This window comes from Zosterops lateralis (genome assembly GCF_965231275.1).
Source record: "Zosterops lateralis genome assembly, chromosome: 4".
NCBI classification, from domain to species: domain Eukaryota; kingdom Metazoa; phylum Chordata; class Aves; order Passeriformes; family Zosteropidae; genus Zosterops; species Zosterops lateralis.
The window spans coordinates 4,723,403-4,738,494 of NC_139765.1; the positions used below are offsets into that span (position 1 = coordinate 4,723,403).

General features: G+C 42.3%; 1 protein-coding gene across 3 annotated transcripts in view; it reads right to left on the minus strand.

The window, feature by feature from the left end:
• The window catches only part of FAR2 (fatty acyl-CoA reductase 2), a 117,982-nt gene that overhangs the window by 19,144 nt on the left and 83,746 nt on the right, over positions 1–15,092 (minus strand). For all 3 annotated transcript variants that reach the window (XM_083859325.1, XM_083859323.1, XM_083859324.1), the window contains exons 3-6: positions 7,918–8,093; positions 4,866–5,045; positions 1,538–1,715; positions 330–374 (exon numbers count right to left, since the gene is read on the minus strand). In XM_083859325.1, the coding sequence (XP_083715451.1) occupies positions 330–374; positions 1,538–1,715; positions 4,866–5,045; positions 7,918–8,093 (579 nt within the window). The remainder of the gene's footprint in view (positions 1–329; positions 375–1,537; positions 1,716–4,865; positions 5,046–7,917; positions 8,094–15,092) is intronic.

The following is a 15,092-nucleotide window of genomic DNA, read 5'->3' on the forward strand; positions in this document are numbered from 1 at the left end:
TTTGCCATTTTTTTGAAAATCTGGCCAAATGTGTCCAAATCTCTAGTTTTTTCAGAGTTTTTAGGAACTGCAATTCACATTTCAGTGAACCAGCAACACGAATACTCTCAGTGTTGTTTTCTGAGCTCAACACAAACAGACCATCCTCTGGGTGCTATCAGCTGACAAATGTGTGGCAAATGTGTGACATCTTTCTCCCAGGCTCAGAAAACTCCTGTGGCCCTTGACTGCACACAGTTTCTAAGTGGGGCTGTACAATAACATCAGAATTGCTATTTTAGTAACTCAAACTCTGCTTAAAGAGGAGCTTAAACAGTAACCAGACTTACCGCAATAAATATTCCACTGGTCCCGTTGAAGTTGTCAATCCAACCCTGTGGAAAAGAAGAATCATTAGTGTTCCCTTCAATGATATATATAAATGTAAGCCTTGCTTACACAGGCTTCTAAATGATGACAGTGGTGTGGTGTAGACAAAGAAGGAAGGAGGCACCAGTTTAGATGGATGCCAGCCCATCTGGGGACAGCTGCCAGGATGCCAAACAGTACCAGGGGATGCATTGCCTGCAATTGACTCATCAACAACAGAATCTAAGTTTATTCTTAGAAACCACTTCTTTCCTGTTCCCTGGCCTCAGGAATAAAATCTGGCTTTAAACACCACAGTGTCTTGGTGCTGGCACACTTGCTGCAAACAGCTGGACTGATATTTACCCTTGACAGACAACATGCAGCTGTCACCAAGAGTGATTTGGTCACTGCAGCTAATGTCTAAACAAGGCAGAAAAAAAAAAAAAAAAAAAAAAAAAAAAAAAAAAAAAAAAAAAAAAAAAAAAAAACTCCTTTTGAATCCCATCCTGCTTCAGGTTAGGGAAGCTGCCTGCCACTTGTGGGAGCTGGAGCTCAGAGCATTGATGAGCTGTTTGACCTGGAACAGGTTGTGACACCAAACAGAGCTCTCTGTCTTTCCAAGATGGGGAGCTTGGCCCAGAGCCTTGGCTCTATCTCAGCCATCTCTGGCACACTTCAGGCTGCATGAAAGCCAAAGGTGACTTTGTGCTGCCTTTCCAATTTGGCTGCAATGTTAGGGCACATTATTCCTATCAGTATATTTAGCTTAATGGATTCTCTCATTCCAAAGTACAGCTGCATTTAATTACTAAGTGCCTAACATTTGTACCTCAACCAGAATGCACCAGTACAAATGATCCTCAGTTCCCATGTTTTGAGCACAGAAACTCCCCTGGTGTGCCTGAATGGACCATCAATTGCAAACCCAGCAGTCTGCACTCTATCTATCCCAGATCTTGTTATTGTTGCTTAAATGTGGTCTTTCCACAGGAGTTCTTCCTGAAGATGCTGAAGAAGGCTTGCTGCTCTACTCCAGCACAGGATCTCCACCTCTTCCACACATTTCCCTATGAACTGGACACCTGTTTCTCAAGACACTGCTACAAGGAGGGACAGATTCCTGACAGTTCCACAGCTCCAGGCGCATCCAAAGGCTCTCAGTAGGGAATGGTATGTTCATGCTTACTGGGAAAGGCTCGTGCCAGCTGGCTCCCACGATGGATGGCCTGATGATCGCAATGTTCAAGTTTCCTTTCTCCTGCTGGATCAGGTACTCTGACAAGGCTTTGGTGTAGGTGTAAGTGTTGGGCCACTCCCCAAGCAGCTTGGGTGTGATGTCTTGGATGATGGATTCATCCAACCACCTACAGGGAACAAGGAGAACATCATAATCCACAGTGCAGTGAGAGAAAAAGATTTGGGCAAAGCAGACCAGTGAGACAGGAATCTTCACCTGAAACAGGGGATAAGCCAGTCAAAGCTATTTAAGGTTTGGATTTAAAACAGCTCTATGGGAGAAGGTTACTTTTGTTTTTAAGGTGCAAAATAAACCCTGGTGAATTTCAGTGCCTGGCTGCAATTCAGGTACCTCTACAAACTCACTTCAGAGCAACCTCTTGCTCCATGGCAATGCTCCAATGCTTGACTGCAATCTGTAACACAAATATTGCCATGGTCTACAGCCTGATGGAGCTCTCCAGCCTAGGAATGCCACTAGGGAGTGCTTATCCTTAGCCAACACAGTGCCTGTATACTCCCAAGTATGTTTCTGGGTTTTCCAGGTAACCTTGAGTTAGCAAGTCATGTAACAACACAAAGGTCTCAAAAGCTGCAACATCCTACAGGGATATTATTCCAACAATGGATTTCCATCATTTGCAGTGTTATATGTTCCTTCTAGCAAGTTTTCCATAGGTTTCCACAGGACACTGCTCGTGCTTAAAAAAACACCAAACCACCAAACCACCAAAAAAACCCAAAAAACCCCAAAAGAACTCTGCCAAGTTGGTTTTTATTTTTTGAAGATATTCAAGTACCTAATCCATCAGAAGCAGTTATGCAGATAGCTTTTAAAAAGCAGCCCTTACCACCACAGAGCTGCAGAGGAAGGGCCTAATGCCCAAAGGCTCTTCCCTGGCACAGCACCAGGACCTCACAGGTCCCTGCCAGCATCTGGGTCTGAAGGACAGGAACTGGCTGTGCTTCCAGAGCCCTCACTGCCAGCCCCTGACAGGCTCCCAGCAGCCTGGTGTTACACCACAGAATCAAAGATTAGCTCCTATAATCCAATTTGTAATTAAGTCAACGGACTTACAGCTCAGTCTGAAGGGGTGGACTCTGCCCAGGGGCACTGCAAGGATACTGCTTCCTGCAGATCCTCACTTCACCCCTCCTTGTCTAGAATTTCAGGAAAAGGCAGAGGTCAAGGGGAGAGAAACACAATGCTGACTGACACACCTGAAAAACTGCTTGATTCTGTCAACCCTTCAAAGACATAGTGGCTCAGGGGGCACAGCACTTCTCAGGTGGTTCTCACTGGGCACAGGCAGGTAACTGTTGTATGAGAGAGCACTGATTCAAAGGGGAGGGCTGGATGAAGCAAATCTCTCAGATTTGGAATGTGTTAAAAATTTGACAATTTGTTGTATATAGGATTTTTTTTTTCTTTAAATAAAAAAGCCCTATGGAGGCACAAACACCTTCCTTTGCCAGCCTGGTGCTGCAGAAACAAGGCAGAAGAAAGCATTTAAAGATAAAATATGAGCTATGCAGAGGTTACAAGCAGCACATAATATTGACATAATTTGCAAAGCCGCTTAGGCAGCCATTGAACCTCAGGGTCTCAGCTAAACTGCTATTGTTTGAATCTGTGGAGTAGCTAATTACCAGCCTACCAAAAGGAAAAGGCTATTTCTGCAGAGCCTGGAGGAAGACTAAGTTCATCTGGGAACTCGGGTTAAGCTGTGTGCAAGCCTTTCTCCCCTTCTTTTTTTTTTTTTTTTTTTTTTTTAATTTTTGTAATAGGGTGCTGCAGGTTTGCATTGTCACAAAGCAAAGACAGGTGCAGAAGTACAAGCAGAGGCAATTTCCCTTTGCCCTCATCCTTTCAGAGAGGTCTCTGCATTACCTGAAGACCTGTCCCAACTGGGGTATCACCTTCCCAGGTGATTTGATTGACCAACATTCCCATCAAGAAAGCTGAGCTGACACTTCAGCAAGGAGAACTGCTCTGTGACCTACTTGGAAGATTCTGGAATGCTAACCCACAAAAGCTGCTGCTTCTACTCACTGCTGCATCTGCCCCTTCCTAGCAAACAGTGCAAATTAAACAATTAATAACTTCTCCATTATATGCACTAAATTACTCTGCCACAGGAAAACACAGCTTTCTGTGTTAATGGCTTTGCATTAGTAAAACTCTTGTAAGCAATGCTGGATCTGTATTTTTCTGCAATAACCAACCAGCATCAGCTGAGACTTTGCTGTGTGCTGTGTTCCTTACCTCAGCACATCCTTCAAAGCTGATTTCCTTCAGCTTTAGATTAAGGCAAACCATGCTTGATGCAGCAGATTATGTGTTTCCCCTATTGGCCTGGCAGCACTTAGAAGTGTGACTTTTGGTTTACACAGCTTAAGCCTCAGGGTTTACTTGCAGGTTAAATATCAGAATACTGAAACAGCAAGATGTAACAGGAGGGTAAGAGCAGAAAAAGAAACAGCTGGGAGTCCTCCTTGAGATTTCAAGTGAATAAGTAATCATAAGCATATATCATGTGCATGGCCAAGAGCACTGTTAAATGGATCTGTTATTGCATCCAGTTGTTCGATTATCCCTTTTAAAGCATTTGCAGAGCAGCACCTTAAGACAAGGGTTAGCTCTGAAAGGAATCATCCACAGCTGGCTGATGAAAAACATAATCTGTATTTCTGCCCATTTTTGAAGGTAGTTTGTATTTCCTTATCTGCTTCCCCTCCCTCCCCTTTAAAGTAAAATTCTAATACTTGTTATTCCCGTCTCTGAAACCTTCTGCACCCTGATATCCACACACTATTTCTATCACTTTCATGGCAAATATTAAAGGTGCATCCCAAACATCATCCTGTCTACTGCATTTTCAAGCTATGATACATAAATTCTTATTATGTTTTACATGAAGCAGCTCAAGTAACAACCTCTGAGGTATCCAAGCCCTTCTCCACACTTCTGACTAGCAATCAGACCTGTGCTGCAGTCTTTTTTTAATCTGACCCATCAAAACTAATTGTTTTCAGAGCTGCAGGTGATGGTGAGCTTTTTGGGAGAGTGTAATGGAGTCTTGACAGTGATGAATACCAAAGGATATAAAACTGAGTCAGTGGGCAAAAAGATGACAGAGCAGCTTCACTTTTTGGGAAAAGCAGTCTATCACAACTGGGGTACTAGGAACAAACCATTTTCAAACAAATATAAAACATAAAAAAAGCATACAAAACTTTAGGAAAAAAAAAACCCATCACACACCACTACAACTTACTCCACTAAATCGAAGAGCTTCTGGGGCTCGGCTGGGGGTGGGTAGATGATCTCCTCGATGCATTTCCGGACGCAGTTTGCATAGGCAGTGGAGATGTGGATGAAGGCCTCGAGGTTCCGCATCTGCCGCGCCAGCTCCAGGAGCCGCTGTGTGCCCATCACGTTCAGCTGCAGGGCGTGTCTAAGGAGGGCAGGGGAAGCAAGCAAAAGGTATTTTTCACTGGGAAGAATGTATAGGCTGAGCTTTGTCCAAACCTTATGGTGGAAAGGGAAGTCAGGGAAGAGCAGGGGATGTGGTGAAGCAGAAAGTGTCAGTGAAATGCAGGTGTGAAATCAGCTTTGAAAGCAACAATGCTGGATTCGCTGTTCTGGACACTGAATGTTTCTCAAGTATTTTTACTCAGTTTGAAGGGTCACAAGTAAGACTTCACTCACATCTCTAAATGTGATATGTTGGCCACCCCTCCCTGGAACATGTATTTCTAACCCCTGAGGCACTGTGGTTCCTACAGCACACATTTAGTGTTCCCTGGAGGGACACTGCTAAACCAGATGGACATATGGTTTCAGAAAGCAGGAAAGGGTCCTTGGGCCCAGAAAAAAAAAAAAAAAAAAGATTCATAGTGTCACAGAATGGCCTGGCTTGGAAGGGACCTTAAACATCATCCAGTCCCACTCCCTGCCATGGGCAGGGACACCTTCCACCAGACCAAATTGTTTAGAGCTGCATCCAATCTGGCCTTGGACACTTCCAGGGATGGGGCATCCACAGCTACTCTGTTAAATCTGTACCAGGCCCTCAGGACTCTTACAGTAAGGAATTTCCTCCTAATATCAAACCTAAAGCCACTCTCATTCAGTTTGAAGCTACTCATAATCAAAGAAGACACAATTAGAGATAACAGCTTCAGTTCCCAAGGAATGGAGACGAGAACTGATAAGCATAAGAGAAAGAATGTCCTGGTTAGCAAGGCTGACGTTCAAGCACTCAGCATAGCTACAAGTTGTCCTAGAGACAATCTGCAACAGATCTCAGCCATTAGACTCTGTTGTGTGCTTTGTACTGGAATAGAGACATTTCCCTGCACAGAAGGGAGAAGGCTCAGGAATATGCAATCTGCTCAGCCCAGGAGCTGCAGCTTTCAAAGACACATACCCTGTTAGGAATTAAGCCATCAAGCACAGTGTACACTAAAAAAAACCCTTAATTATGTTGAAGAGAATATGTAAATAGTCCAAAGGAATGAAAACACCAGCTAAAGAGTACAATCAATATTTGGATCACTGTATCTAAAGCTAGAGATACTTTTCTTTTTGCATGCTGCTATTAAAGAAAACCATTTTCTGTAGATTTCTATCTTCTCCTGCCTATCTAGCAGGATGAATATCTCTATTTGAGCTATCCTTCAGACAAAACTTAATTTTTCTGCATATTTCTGTTTGAGTGCACCCCTTCTGAGAAGTGGAGAACACAATTGTGCTCATAATATGGGCCTAGCATGGATTTCTGCTGAGTTGCTCAGAGTTCCTTTAGCCTTCAAAGGGAATATCATCTAATCCTGATGGACTGTTATTTGTTTAGTCATTCTTATATTTTTTATTCTATTTTTATTAGCACGGCATCTATTAATATTTCAATATAACACAATTTCCGAGATTTCTGCCCTCAAGAGTTCCATCTGGAGAATTCCCTAAACATACTGCATGTTGATGCCAATAATTCATTTAGTGTCTCCACTGCTGCTTCTCCAGTATCTTCACAGCAGTGCTTTTGCCCCTTCCTTATTTACTGGCTTTACATATTCTGTTGTAATCTTGAAGCTTCTGTCATGTTGAAAAAATAATTTTATTTGTGTCATCATCAAGTTGCTGTTCAAAATTCTTGAGCAGCAATATTGTGCTTTCACATTTAACTTGCTAAAATTTTTACCCATCTGATACATTTTATTATTCAGTCAGGAATAATTTGAGTTGAAGAACTTTTCATATTTTGCCTTCTAATCATAATTTTCCTTGTTCTGTTAAAGAGATTTTGACAGATCACATACAATCTTTAAATAGCATCTACACTGCGTGCAAGCTGATGACCTTTTAAACTTTTATCTCCTTTCTAGCTACCTCCTTATTAAAAGTGTGGTTTCCCTTTGATGTTTCATGCCACTGAGACTTATTTTTAAAGCATGCTCATTTGTACATTGATTTAAGAATATTTGTACTTACTTACATATTGGCTCAAGATCACATCAAGAGCCACATTCTTTCTGGTGTTTCTCTAATTAGTTGTTCTAAAAAGCAAATATTTATGGTGGACATAGTGGATATCTCTTTAGCCTATGAGCAAATAAAGATTGATATTAGGAATTGTGTTTTCTACTATCACAGCTTTGGTGTTTTTCAAAAGAACTGTGAGGATCTGGCAATGAAGATCATCCACCTCGGAATGCTGGAATGGATAATCGGCACAGAAGCATTCAGACATCTAATCTTGTTTCAGTGGCTTATTTCTCCTTTTTCTTAATGGAAACGCCTGCCTGGACAGCCACTTCCAAGGGAACTCCTTCAGAAACCAAGCACTTTTTGTAAACAGTTAATTACAGTGAGAGCTGGGTGTTCTAAAGGTTGTGATGGGTTTTCTTCTCAAACCACACATTTCCCTCTCCAGACACTCAGCGACAAAGAAAGGCCATTAACAACACCAGCTTTAGAGACAGACACAACACAGTTTCACTTCAAGCTGCCTCCAGCTCTGCCAAAACATCTCCCTGATGGCCTAAACCACACATTTCCCCATCCTAGTTTCAGGTCATACTTAACTCCCTTACAGCATTACAGCCCAATCCTGCAGTCCTTCCTTCTGTTCCCATGGGACTGTGCCAAGACAGCTCAGTTTTGACATGCACACACACACACACAGAGCATTTTCAGAGCACATCCCCTGCATGTTCAGCACTGAACCACGGGCAGAACGAACATGGAAGTGGGGAATTGGCACTGCAGCCATGCCAGGGATGCCCCTGGATCACTCTCAGCAAACACAGAACAGCAGGACGTACTTGAGGGGCTCGTCAAAGCGAACTGTGGCTGCACAGTGGAAGACAACATTGACCCGGGTCAGAAGCTCCTCCTCGTCTTCAGCACTGATGGCCAGCTTGGGCTGAGTGAGTTCAGCATTAATAGGCTTAATCTTCTCGTGGAAATTAGGGCAATCTTCTCGGACCCTGTCAAAGACCTTGAAGCACAAACAGAGAGAGATCAGGTACAGAATTAGGCTGCTGAGATCGCTTTGATTAGCAGCCAGTCTGATTACATCAATCAATGCAACTGGCACAAAAGAGAATTCCTGTCTGGGGGGACACAGGTGAGATGATAAAATAGTCCATTCACTTGTTCCCCCCCAAGGGAATCAGAACAAAAATATAGGGGGTAATGCATTGCTCTGAAGAGATTAATGAATCTTCTCTGCCACCACTCATTTCCTCAGACAGACACCAAAATTCCTCTGTGTCCACATCTCCTGCAACCACTTGCCACTTGACGTCAAGGGCTGTCTGTAGGACCAAAACAGGAGCTGAAGAGCAGGAGAGCAGAGGATGGAGTGGGAAAGCCTGTGCAGCTTTAGACTCAGGCTAGATGGCTCTAGAAAGGACTTGCAGAGAGGAGGGGAACTGGGCACAGTCTTGCTCCTCCTCCTTTGCTGCTCCTTGTCTACTGTCACTCTTAGCTCATGTCAGAGGAGTCCAGTGGGGACCTGCTTTTGGGATGGAAGGATGGGACATCTCAACAATCCCCGATGCTGAAGCTGCTGAGTGCCACCAGCACTTTTACATGAACATGTGTGCAGCTGGTTGGCCTCCCAAGCCATCTTTCAGCCCTTTTTTCCCTACAAATATGATCCATAGCTCTTTCCAAGACACATTTCTGCATTATTATATTTGAGCCATTTTAACTGAATTAATAGAAACTGTTAAGTACAAAAAGATCCTTTTTTGGGGGGGGAGGGGGAGGAGGGTGGAGCAAAGTGACATCATGAAAGGTAGAAAGAATCAATAGAATAGACTCTGGGATCTGAAGAGGTATAATCTAGATTCCAAAGGATAATCACACCTCCAAGGTAACAAGTCTACTGACAGGAACACCTAATACTGAGAGAGATTACTCAGGGATACACGGGATGAATCACACCACCTTTGGACACCTTTAAGAGCTGTCTACACAAGCAGTGCCAGGAAAGGCAGGGAACAGCTGAACCTGCCTTGGGGCAGGAGGATGGACCAGCTGACTTTTCAGTAGCTCTGTGGTTTTGGGGTGTTTCCCCTCCTCTGTAGCCTACACACCAGTAACACCGAGTTTGGAAATATCTGTACTACTACAGCCTCTTGTTTTCTTAAGAGTTTCTTCTGTCTTTGATGTGCCCAGTGCTTGTGAACCAGCAGAAATTGCGTGACATAAATTAAGCATACTGAATGACACTTGAAAGATTCAACTGATCCTAAGAACAGTATTTTTTTGTTTGTTTGTTTGACTAAGCGATTATCATCTTTCCACTTATTTGATAAGCAAATCTAGATAAACCTGGAGATTCTTAGGGATAAGGAGGTGATAAAAGAATCATTAGCCTTCCCCATTATCCACCACACTCTGTACTTATTTTAAATTGCCACACAGTTGCACATCCTTCATAAACATGAAACTTCAGCCTAAGTTAGGACAAGACAAAGCCATTTCACTGTTCTCAGCTCCACCTGAGTGCACACATCTTTCATCAGTGTCGCTTGGCCAGAAAAGAGATCTCTAGAGAGAGTTATTCATGGGCAAAGGTGTTGGCTGAAGGAACTGAATTCCCAGGCACCAACAGCCCTAATGTCTACAAAAAGCTTGTTTTCAAACAAGATGCTGCACTGGCTCTCCAAATATGCATCATCTCCTGAGATATGCCAGCAAACCCTGATGGGGCATAAAATGGAAAGGTTTTTCTCTAGTCTATCTTGTGTGACTCTCAGGAATATTATTTTGCATTTGTTTGTTCTGTTGCAAAGCGGGTGCAAAACGCCACGAAATGAGAGTTATTTACTACTTAAGTATAAATAATGCAAAGGCAGAGAAAGAATGAATCAGCCCTTCCTCCATTTCAGTCACGGCATATAAAATAAGAGTAGTATTTCTGCAGTGCCAGCCTTGGACTGCTAAATTCTTCCTACATCTCCTCCTGACATTCCCACTGCAGATAAAATCCCCTTCGGCTCCTGTGCCTGCTGCTACCACGTGCCACTCAGCTGCTGCAGCTTTTCATCCCCTCCAATGATTCACTGCATTCCTCTCAAGGATGAAGGCAATTTCCAAATGCAAGTGCACAAGTCAGCACACTGCTTTGGAAAACCTTCTGCACCACAGGAACATTCAGTACATTGTCACCATTAAATCAGATAAGGGGAGCAGCTGTTTCATCAAAGTCTGCTGCTTCTTTTATGGAAGCTGAAGGGGTTCAGACTTGTCAGGGCTTTACAGGGAAATGAGGGAAGATATAAAGGCAAAACAAGTGCAGCTTATTTTATACTGCTTCCTGCAGTTCGAGGAGTACTTAACATAAAGATGATGCTTAGTCTGAAGGTAAACTGTAATTGCGTTTCTAAATTCTGATGAACTCACCCAGAGCACAAATAATAAATCCCCAGTAACTGTGTGAGGCCTAAGGATTGTCCTGTCTTTTCCTTTTAGAAGCCATCTGCCAATATAAAACACAGTCAGTGGACTGGCCTGATGTACTGTTAAAATTACATGGAAAGACTGGCCAGGTTAGCAGCACTTCTGAAGGGATACAGGAATTGCCACAAAATTAGAGTGAAGAGAAAGGAAAGGCCTTTGACTTCAAGTTGTCCAACATTAATGAAACGGAAGGAAATCAGTAATAATGTTACCCTGATTTCAGTGTCTTTTTGAGCATCCTAATGCTGCTATTCTCGCTTTTTAACCTCAAAATAGGATGTAAGTTCAGCATGGGCTGTGCTGCCACTCAACAGAGAGGAGACAATTTCTTATTTCTCACTTTATAATTAGGCAATTCCCATTCATTATACTAATCAAACCTCTGTGTTTTCACCATACACTGTCAAAAATGTGAAAACAGGACATCTGGAATTTCTCCCAACGTTCTAGTTGAGTGTGTCTGATAGACACTTTCCTTCTTCCTGCTCTCCTAAGCTCTGACCTCCCTTTCCAAAGGACATCTGCAGCCCTTGGTGTTCCCTGCTCTTGCCTTAGAGCATGTAATAATTCAGAGAGGTTTCTGCCTACCAGTCCTTCAATCAGAAATTTTTCCATGCCACAAAGATACAAAAACCTCAAAGAAAGGGCAAATTGCACAACGGTGGAACAGCACAGCTGAAAAATAAAGGAAGCACTGAACAGTGCAAAATGCCAATGGCTTGGCATCCTCCTCAGGAGGCATTTTCAGTGAAGCAAACACAAACTAATGAAAAGTAGAGTGCCTAAGCCATGGTCCACTTTAAAAAAAGGAACTTGTACGAGTCTAGTTTTTTAAAAGCCTTTGAAATGTCTGGGTAGTCCTTTCTTTTTTGGACAGCACACCTGGATCTTCCTCTACTCCACCAGGCATTGGTGACTGACTCAGAAAGCATCAAGTTTTTAAGTGTGGCCAAAATAGGCAACCTTTCTTCCTCAGGTGTGTTTAATAGGTGCCAGGAAATCAGGCTTCTCTAGGAGGATTGGTAACTTACAATATGAACATTGCAAGGCATTACTGTATGACAACCTTTAAAATGGAGAAAATCCAGAGAATTTCCACAAAATGGAACTCATACATGACAAACTAATGAGAACAGTAAGCTTGAGAGAGCTCAATTAAACAAAAAAAAAGGAAAACAAAAGAAAAAAAATGTAAAAAGCTTCCACCTCTCAGATAAAGAAATGGAAGTTATTGCTTAGCATGATTCAGGAGAATATAGGCAAAAATTTCTTCCTGTGAAGAAAATATATAATTTATCTTAAGAGAGGCCAAGGGGTAAAATATCAGGGTGAGAATTTCTTCAAGGAAAAAGCTGTTCACTGGCTGTGTGAAACAAATTTAAATGCAGGGTGTTTGAAATCCCTCTTCTGAAAAGAGCATTGGTGTACAAATGCAGGGGAACAGCCTAAATATAAATACACAAAATAACACTCCCCAGGGTGTGCATCCATCCCTCGGTGATTTCAATGACAACATCATAAATATACAAGTGATCATCACAAATCTACTGGAGGTACCAAAGTCATGAAAACAATTCTTAAAAAAACAACTGATGTCTGCAGTTCAGTTCTGCTGAAAGGGTTTATTACTAATGTTTTCTTTTGATAAAACCCTCCAATACATTTAAGGAAGGAAGGAAGGTACACAACTATTTTTGAATTGCCATTGTAACCAATTCGAGATATAACTCGGCAGCTTCAAAGTAATTAGCCAGCAATTAATCTTTAGCCTGGTAGATTTCCAGCAATAAGCACCAAGATTATTCTGTCAAGAAACGTGTGAAAATGCAGATGAGGAAGCTTTAATTGGGATAGAGCCTTTTTTTCCCCCCCTTTTTGCACTCTCTGCCTCATTTCCTCTTCAGAAAATTGCTTTTAAGTACAGTTCTTCTCAAGGCAAATAAAGCATAACTCATCTCATCAGCTGAAAAGCAGGCAGCAGAGCGTTCCTCATTACAGAAAAACAAATGGCTTATGCTTCAATCCAGAACTATTACTTTCCCTTGAGCAGAGCTAATCTAGTGGAAATACAGGACCCACCACCAACATCTAGTAAACAAAACAGCTGATTATTTAAAGATGAAGACTACAGAAACAAAGAGAAGGACAGACAGTTTTAGTAAAGGTCAGTTAAGACTAATATGTACATCCAGCTATTTGGGATGTGGTTTTGAATAGCAGTTTCCTTGAAAATTGGCTGCTGACCAAGCCTGCTGTTTTCTAGCAAGAATACTCAAATTACACAGCAGTGAATATGGAACACTTTCCGAGTCAGATGCTGTAGACAGGAGCATGAGGGATTTGAGAGACATGGAAAAGCTTTCCATGTTCTCTAGTGCCATCTTATAGGTGGGTGGACAAGTCAGGGATGGAATAAGGAGTTTTCTGATGTTTATCACAGATAAATATACTGGTGCCCCTGGGTGATACTTGGAGATGGGGATCGGTGTTTGATGGGGAAGAATGTAAGTGCAGGGCAGGAGAATGGCAACACTTGAAGCTTTTCCTCCAGGAACCACTGAAAATGTTTCTTCCCACACATTTCCCAGGACTGTTTTCCTTCCCATCCTTCTCCATAACTATGCCCCAATGAAGCTATGGGTCAACAGGAGTCAATTCCCAAGGGATGTCAGCAGTGACACCTGGCGTCAGATCCCTGTGCCCTTCCTCAGTTCCTGCCTTGCAGAATTGATTACCACTGGCTTTGAGAATCACTGAATGGACTTGGAAGTATTAGTGTGTATAAAGTCATCCAGACATGGGATCTTTATCTGCTTTTCCATACCTATTGCCTTTAATCCCAGATCTTCAAAGTTTCACTGCCGGATTTGCTTGGACACCTGGGAACTTCAGGAGTGTTCACTGAGTTCCTGATGATTACTAGCCAGGACTAAGGGCTGTGCCAAACACAGAGTCCTACTTTTTGGAGATGTTGTTAGAAATTACCAAGAAAGATTTGGAAAGATATTTAAAGGAATTACCAAAAAATTACTTTCCCATTTGAGAGCATATTGGCTGTTACACTGACACAGAGAAGGCAGCACTGTATAGAACACAATGCTGGGATGCAATTCCAGATTTTGCTTCAAGGACAAAACATCTGAGCCATTCAGCTCCTGAGAGTACATCTGGGCAAGTTTTGAGATGCACTCTTTTGAACTTGGGCTCCTTCAAGGAGCTTTTCCAAAGGAATGGCAGCCTAGGGTGGGTGTTTTGCACTTCTTCCCCCTGTCCTGTTGAGGTGGAAGGCAGAAAACATCACCATGAAGAGGATTGGGGTAATGTGGCCACCAAAGTGCACCTGAATTAAAAGGGTTAAGGGAGGTAAAAATCCTTTGATGTCACACACAGCAGAAACTGAATCAATCAAGACAAATGCATCAGATATTTAAAGCTACTCAAATAAAAGACAGAGATTCTTCAAACATTGCAGTGAGAGGGCACTCAAGTGTAGAGAGCTGAACATCTGGGAAATTAATACAGTAGAATAATAATTCACTCTTCTAGAATGAACTGAGATAGAAGATTACCAAAAAAAAGAACAAGTCACAAGTAAGGGGTTAGCCTGGAACCAGGGCTTTTCCCAACAGATGTCCTACCTGTGGCCATGATGTCTTGGAAGGTAAGAAAGCTTTTGGCATGAGTGCAAGCCATTTCCTGCCAGCTGGTCTCAGTGGCTGAAATTCATGCCAAGAACATTGAATTTATGGACGTGTCAAACAGTACAATCAGTTGAAGATGGAAGTTTTGCAGGAGGTTCCTGGAATGCATTGATGAGAACTTCCTTCTCCTTCTCATGTGACAGAGAAGTCAGTGAGGTGGACAGAGCTTGGAGCAAGCTGGTATAGTGGGAGGTGTCCCTATACCATATAGGTGAGTGGAACTGGATGATTTTTATGGCCCCTTCCAACCTAAACTACTCAATGATTTTGTGATTTACCTAGGATAATTTCTCATTTCAGCATTTTCCTTTTGTGCTCACATCTGACACAAATATTCTGGCCTTCTTATGTCATCTCACATATATATTTGTTATCTTCATCATGACAATGTAATTTTTTGAGTGGTGCTCAAAAGAAAAGCCCTAAGTTGGGGTACCCTAGCCTGTTAAAATATCTGCCTTTTTTTCCTTCCTATCAATTAACTAGGACCATATTCCCACAGTCAGGCTACAGGCAGCACACACAGTGAGAGAACAAACAGGAAAATCCCTGAGAGATTATCAGAAGCTAATGCAATTTAGAAGACTGATAGCAAGAGCAGGGATACTACTAGAAGTGAGCGCCCTTGTGAACAAGAGATCGACCCAGTGAAGAAGAAAACAGTTGATATTCTAAGAAAACATCTAAGAAAGGATGTCTTAATCATCGTAAACCGATTTTCTGTAGTGTCACTATTCCAAGTAAGCAAGGAAGTAAGAGAGTTACAAGTAATCCTTGATTTCCATCCAAGGAGCCTTCAGCTTAGGGAAATTAAAACTTCTTTA